Genomic DNA, 7,301 nt, shown 5'->3' on the forward strand with positions numbered 1-7,301 from the left:
AAGAAGCAACCTAAATTAGTGAGTGATAGATTAAGAATGAAGGATCTAAAACTTATAATACTTGAAGCTTAATTTAGGCATGTCTTTTTGGCAGCAGCTAAGAGTACAGTGGGTGTCATGGATTTTATTCTAAAGAATTCATAGATTGCTATGGGCAGTGAAAACCATCTGCTGTCATTATGTGTCCTTTTTCTTGCTGCTTCATTCATTCATTATATTTATTATGTTGTGATAATATAATTTAATATATTTGACAAGAATGATTTTAAGTTTCAAACAAAACACCATGGTCACACCAAGGTACATTTCTCAAATTGACTTTATTGCAATGTCTGAACGTTACAGCGCAACAGGCAGACTTCACTGGACAGAGAGAAAACCAAAGATGATGAAATATAAAAGATGTTTTGCATTTAATTGGACTTTTTATTTTTTTACTTTGAAATATTCAATGTCTGAAACCAGTTTGTCTCTGAAAAAGCTCTCAGTTCTCCAATTCTGAATTCTGAACTCTGATGGTCAATACACAAACTCATAAATAACATCATGATGAAATAAATAAAAGATGATTTAGTTTTCTTCTGATCCAGTTTTTTTCTATCAGCCTGTGGAAGAGCTGTATACCCAGGAAGTTAAACTAATTGCAGCGACAGCTGAGAGAGTTAGTGCTGTCCGACTAAGAAGTCAGGGGAACCCAAATGGCCAATTGAATGTTAGTGTTATGATGCAATGAAAGTGACTGTTGGAAGTGTCAGGTAGTTGCTTCCAGTATTCACAGGTTCTTGGTTTCTGTGCTGGAGGAAACCACCTTGCCACCCACCAGGGTCTGTGTGACAGTCATCACTTTGGTCTTTACTGTTTTCTGTTCTTCCAGAGCATCCTGGAGCCTGAACAAAAAGACAAAAAACAAATTAATTTTGCCTCTGCAGGTTGGATATGTAGAATGTAAGATATGTAAGAAAAAGGTAAGTACAGTCAAAGTTCTTCTTTAGAGTCCTTAATCTACGCACTTGAAGTCTCCGCCGTCCAGCAGCTGCCTGTATGTTGCGATCTCGGCCTCCAGCTTCATCTTCAGGTTGAGCAGGGTCTCGTACTCCTGTGTCTGCATCTGGATGTTGTTACGCAGCTGTGTGAGCTCCGCCTCCAGACCCAGGATCATGCTGTTGAGAGACTCAATCTCCATGTTGTAACGCATTTCTGTGTCCCTCAGTGTACCCTCTAGAGAGGCTTTCTGTAAGCATGAGACAATACAAGGGTTAAAAAGGGGTTAAAATTTTACAGTGGACCTAGCTTGCTGATGACAGCTCCATAGCGACGGGTCACCAGAGTGTAAAGCTTGTGTCAACAAAATAAATGTGAGAGACTTGAACTGAGAGTGCTGAGTTGGGCATTGCAGAGAGTTAAGATAGGCGTGTGTTGAGGTAAATGAAGTGTGTGCTGACGGAATGCTTCTCACCAGGCTCCTCTGTGACTCCAGCTCAATCTCCAGGGTTTGTATCTGTCTGCGCAGTTCATTCACCTCTGTCTGGGCACCCTTCAGGGCCTCTGTGTTCTGGCTGACCTGGGTCTGCACTTCTGTTATCTAAAATAATAATTGCAATCAGAAGATGAGTCACAGTCAATTTAAAACATAAGTAACTAACTTTTTATGCTTGAAAAGAACTCTATTAACTACTGTTTGTAGATGACTGATGGTCGTTTACCTGAGATTCGTGCCATGCTTTCAGGTCTTCTTGGTTCTTCTGTGCCATCTTCTCATACTTGGCCCTAATTTCTGCCATGATCTGAGCCAGGTCCTGTCCCTTAGGAGCATCAACATCAACGTGGACTCCTGACTGGGCAATCTGGTTACGAAGCTCCATTACTTCCTAAAAAAACAAGAATTGACAGAGGAATTAATACACATAATCACAAATCCTAACTTTGTTTTTTTTTTTTTTTTTAACTTGAAACTATATGAAAAGTAATGCATTTAATAGTAGACATAAGTTGAGCAAATGTGAAAACTTTTACTGAACTGTGACCCAGCTGTGAACCATAGCCTCTTCCAAGCTTAATCACACGTTAAGTTTGGGTAAATATACACAGGGTGCATCTAAACCTGCATCGGGGGGCCTTAAACACTTTATTCAATATTTCCCTTCAGTAAACAAATGGTTGAGTTTTTATGCGCTTAAATGATAGTCATTTGAATTCTTTGGTGTTTTCTCTGTTGCCAAATGTGGATGGGGATCATTTTTTATGATGAGGCTTCCCACAGGATTCACATACAGTTATTTCAGATTTCTTAACAAACCTCCCTCTTCCCACTGAAGTTTTCTCAAGCTTGTTTTCAAGATCGCCCCTGCAGCCTCTCAGGATGTGTCGGCTGCAGTCATTGCGTAATGTGTAACATACATATGTAACTTAAACACACACAGTGGTGATGTTTGAGGGGATTATTGAGATGATGAGCAAATATTAATTTAGCTCTCCTAAAGGTGTGGATGTTTGCTTAAATGATGTTCTGGGGTCAAAGTGGCTTTTGTTTGGGATTTATTTGAAGCAGTAAAAATGTCACCACTGAAATTGCATAAATACAACCTTAAATAATTCCCTTAAATAATCTTACTTTCACTGACAAATTGTGTCATGCTTTTAAAATGAGCCTCTCAATATAAATAATGGGATCCAACATCTGTACAAATTTTATGCCACAATTTGAACAGTTTTTGTTATTTCACATATGAGATTTGTGTTTTGTCCCTGATTTTTTTCCCCTAATCTAAACTGGGTTGATTTGGTCATTCCTTATGCAGTCAGTATAATGTAATCTCATAGAGAAATACTTAAGATTTGAAACCAAAGGTCTCAGATGGTTTAAAGTTGAGGTTTGGACTTGAATCCTTATACTCACATTTTCATGGTTCTTCTTGAGGTGGATGAGCTCCTCCTTCAGGGCTTCGATCTCGCTCTCCAGATTCATGCGGCTCATGTTGGTGTCGTCGATGACCTTCCTCAGACCAACAATATCGGCCTCCACAGACTGGCGGATGGCCAGCTCAGACTCGTATCTGAACGGCACAGGGCAGGGAAGTGAGGAACTTGAAAGCCTGAATCAGCTTCTTACATTCACTGAGACTGGTACAACTTTTAAATCTGCTCCTCAAAATGTGTGTTAACAGTTCTATGGTTAATTAACTCAGTATAGACCTACACCTAGTCTCCAACAATCTTTTCTAAGGTATCAGTACCTTCAGTTTATATATACATTGATCAGCCACAACTTTAAAACTAGTCACCCTTATTTAATATGTCTTTTTAAAGTGGTGTATATGGTCATCATTTGGTCATCAAACAATATTCTACATCGTAATAGTCAGCTGTATTTGCTATGACATTTAATTTATGACACAACTGCAACATCTCTGTGGGCTATGATGCAAAGGTGATGATTTATAACTACAAGACAAATGACTGTGTCTGCAAATCATCATGCTATATATTCATCCTACAACCCATTCAGCAGTAAGACAGGGTGTGCCCACAACTGTCTGGCTTAGTGTTTTACAGGCTCAGTGGTGCTGCGGGCGGGCCTTACTTCACTCTGAAGTCATCGGCTGCCAGGCGAGCATTGTCGATGTTGAGAACCAGGCGGGCATTATCAGTTGTGGCATCAAACACCTAGAACAGGTTTACAAAAGAAAAAGCTTGCTTAGATTGCAAACTGAGGACAGGAGCAGCACAAACAACAAATAGCTGAATTAACATTTACACCAAAGAGCTGACAAAAGGTTTTTTTAATCAAAGTATTACTTTTGTTACTGAGTAATGGCACCTTCAAGTAATTATTCGATCATACCACTCTCATATGTGTTCAGTAAATATGAACCTACAGCCAGCAGCCAGTTGGCTCAGAGTGGGGACAGTTAAATTTGCTCTGTCTGAAGGTAACAGAGCAACTTGTCATTTTACATTTTGGTTTAAGTAAGAATGAAACATCGGCCAAACAGGACAGAATATCTTAACTACAGAGTAATAGAGGTGATGGCTGATTCTGCTACCTTTGGATAGAGCCAGGTTAGCTGTTTCCCCTTGTTTCTAGTCTTCATGCTAAGCTATGCTAAAAAGCTATACATTTATTGTCCAGACATGAGAGTGATAGAGGCAGTAAAAGGTTCAGTGTTAGTGAGAAAGAGTCTTTGTCTGTGTGTAAATGAGGACAGCGCAGGCAGGCCACTTCAAAAACCAGATGGTTGCAGTATTTGCTTTAGCAGTCATGGTGGGGTAGATAAGGGCTGGGATGGATGGCAGAGGAGGCATCCAGGTGACAAAGTCCAAGAGCCAATCATTGGCTGCCAGACAGCAACTCTTCTTTCCCTGCTCAGGAACAGGATCTATCCTGTCAGCAGGGCAGGGTGGGGGTGGGTGATTTGCATAACGAAGGTGGTGATGGTGGTTGTGATGGCGGTTGTGTGTGTGCGTGCTCGGTCATTTGATTGTCCATGTGAGTGTGTGTGTTTGCATGGGTAGTTGACTTGGTTGGACTGGGCTGTTTTAATGCGGCCGTGGGAGTCTGTGTTTTCTCATATGGGGAATGTGGTGGAGGGCACCATTTGAGTGATGTTTGCGTCACCCCAAAAGAAAAATGAGGTCACGTTGACCCGGGCTGTTTGGATGAACTGAGGCCCTCAGCTGTTAGTAGAGTAAATAAAACCTCTTTTTTACTTGGGATGCTCCCATGCAATGTTATGAGAATGATAACACTTTGGGATACAGATACTAAACTTAATCTTCTCTCTTTGCCTCCCACTTTGTCCAATTCATTGGTGTCATCATTTCAGCTGACCTTGGTGCTGCTATTTGTGTTGCTCTCAGAAGGAAAAACATAGAAAAGACGTGCTCTTTGTGGGCATGCACACTTTTCCTACAGTGAGAGCAGTATTTGGCTGTTTCTAAAGTTTGGCCCATTGGAGCTCAACTGGAATGTTCCATTTGGAAATTGCACTTGACTTAACTGAAAAGGAGAATATAGTTTTCAGCGACAAGTAGCAGCAAGTGAAAGGTTACACAGCCCAGTTTTGCTTTCAGTCAATCTGGTTTTTTTGTGTGTTTTTTTTTCTGTGGCATTCAACGGGGCAAAACCTGGAATGAATGACTGACCAGTTTTCCTGGTTGTGCAATGCCCTTATTTTCTTTGGGTTCTGAAATTTTTTTGCACTAAGTACCTGTGCCAGATGTATTTGTATGAGGTGTATCAGGTTGTGTGAATTTAATTGTGTTATCAGATCAATTAATTATAAAACGCAGAACGTAAAGTCACTGAACTAATAAGCTCCACCTTGAGAGACTCACTTTAAATGAGCTGAGTTTCTCCCCTTTTCCTTTTCCTTATCAGCTTATTTGATGTATACACAGTAGCAGTGACTGTACAGTATGTTCAGTCCCATTGTCCAACTAACAACACATTGTTTGTATTACACTAAACGAAGAGGAAAAGGGTAGTTAAACTCATGATGTATAGATCTGCAAACTGACCCCTTGCAGTCTGTTAAGTCCCTGGACTCATTTTTAGTTTTTTTGTGCTTTCCTGTCCCTGTGACCCCTGATGCTCCAACATTCCTCCTCTATACTGTTTCCGGTCCAGCCCTCACCCCCCTGGCCCATAGAGTATCAGTGGGCACTGTGCCAAGGACCAGCAGGAACCAAATCAACCCCCTCTGTCAGGAGTCTACAGAAAATCAGCACATGGGTACAGAATAAATTGCTTTGAACACATATGCAGTGTAAAATGCCTTTGAGATGTATTGTGCTTTAGTCTGTTCGACCCATTTCTTGCTCAATCACACTTACATATCTTCTCAAAACATTTAACATTTCATAACTCACCCTGGGTTTCATCTTTCCCATCCACCATACCTCCCTCCCTCCCTCCATCCAACTTCCCCCCTCTGCTCTTGTTCAACACTTAATAAATCAACACATGCACATTCTCCCTGTCTGCTCTCACCATGCTCCCCCAGCCCCCTCCTCACCTTCTTCCTCAAGTCATCCAGGATGGCCTGGTACTTGCTGTAGTCTCTGAAGTCAGGTCCGCTCTTCTCCAGGGCCTCCTTGATCTTAATCTCCAGCTTGTGGTTGGCCTGCTCCAGGTTCCTCACTGTCTCCAGGTAGTTGGCCAGGCGGTCATTCAGGTTCTGCATGGCAAACTTCTCGTTGCCCATGATGTCAGCGCTGTTCCCGCTCACCTGGACGCTGCTGGAGAAGCCCCCTGCTCCGGAGCCCACTCCCATCCCAGCTCCCAACCCACTGCGGTGAGTGGAGGAGACACTGATGCGGTGCCCGGTGGCCCCACCATGGACAGAGCGGGCCCTGTAGGTAGGAACAGAGGCACGGGTCACTGATATAGCAGGAGTTCTGCCACTAGTGGAGGAGCGCATAGAGTATGTAGTTTGCCTGGAGGTTTGCATTGTTGCTGTAGAGTGTGAGACTCAGTGAGACAGACTGTGAGTAAGAGAGAGAGGCACAGGCTGGGCAGGAGAACTGGGAGCTCACAGACACAAGGCAGGAGGAGAGGGAAGCTGTTAAACTATATAAACCTTGTGGGCCCTCAGGTCCGCCCCTCAGACCACTCCCCCTCACCCTGAGTCACCTCCCTCTTTTCCACCGGACCAAACCACAGGGCTGCTCACAGCATGCCTTTGTCCTCCACAACCTCCAAAGTTGGTGAATTGTGACGACTCAATGGGATTCAATAACTTGGAGATTTGGAAAATATTACTAGACATGTTTTATTAGACATGAATGATACTAAATCTGACTTGGAGTTTACTAATAGAGCGGTAGAGCAGCAAAGTCAAATGGATATTATTTTATCAAAATCCCCAGAGATATTAAAACCAAGAATACCTTTCTTCTTCGTTTTCTTCTTCTTAGACAACAATTGAGTTAAGTGGCACTGGGGCATAAATGATATCAGCTACACAGTCAATGTTGGTAGAATACATTTATTGTCACCAGTCTTTGAGATTGTTACTTGGGTATGAAGCTATACTGTGTGAACAAAGTTTTGTCTTGGCATTTGTTACAGATGGGTGAAATAGGCAGTGATCCTAAAATTAAGAAACATTTCTCGGCGTGATACCTGCATGTTGACTCATCACAACATGTTATCAGTAGCTTCACGCTCCCCACCCTAAAAACAGGGACATATCAGGGAGCGATCATCACTTTTTTGAGAATTCAAGTGAGGCATGTCTCAGGGTCAGTTCAGTCAGTTTACTGGAATGATTTCACCATTGCCTTTAGTCACTGAGTGTGAG

At 42.3% G+C, this 7,301-nt stretch overlaps 1 protein-coding gene across 2 annotated transcripts; it reads right to left on the minus strand.

The window, feature by feature from the left end:
* Positions 1-301: 301 nt before the first annotated feature.
* LOC108882677 (keratin, type I cytoskeletal 18) lies at positions 302-6,557 on the minus strand. Of its 2 annotated transcripts, none has more exons than XM_018675336.2 (7): positions 6,015-6,557; positions 3,581-3,663; positions 2,897-3,053; positions 1,704-1,868; positions 1,457-1,582; positions 1,011-1,231; positions 302-887 (listed from the first exon to the last, which is right to left on the minus strand). In XM_018675336.2, exons 1-7 carry the CDS (start codon positions 6,447-6,449, stop codon positions 773-775), a joined length of 1,302 nt encoding a protein of 433 aa, XP_018530852.1. In that variant the 5' UTR covers positions 6,450-6,557; the 3' UTR covers positions 302-772. The 2 variants fall into 2 exon arrangements, with proteins under 2 accessions (XP_018530852.1, XP_018530853.1); XM_018675337.2 differs by having other exon boundaries at positions 974-1,231.
* Between the last annotated feature and the right edge of the window lie 744 nt (positions 6,558-7,301).

This window comes from Lates calcarifer, linkage group LG6 (assembly GCF_001640805.2).
Source record: "Lates calcarifer isolate ASB-BC8 linkage group LG6, TLL_Latcal_v3, whole genome shotgun sequence".
Taxonomy (NCBI): Eukaryota; Metazoa; Chordata; class Actinopteri; family Centropomidae; genus Lates; species Lates calcarifer.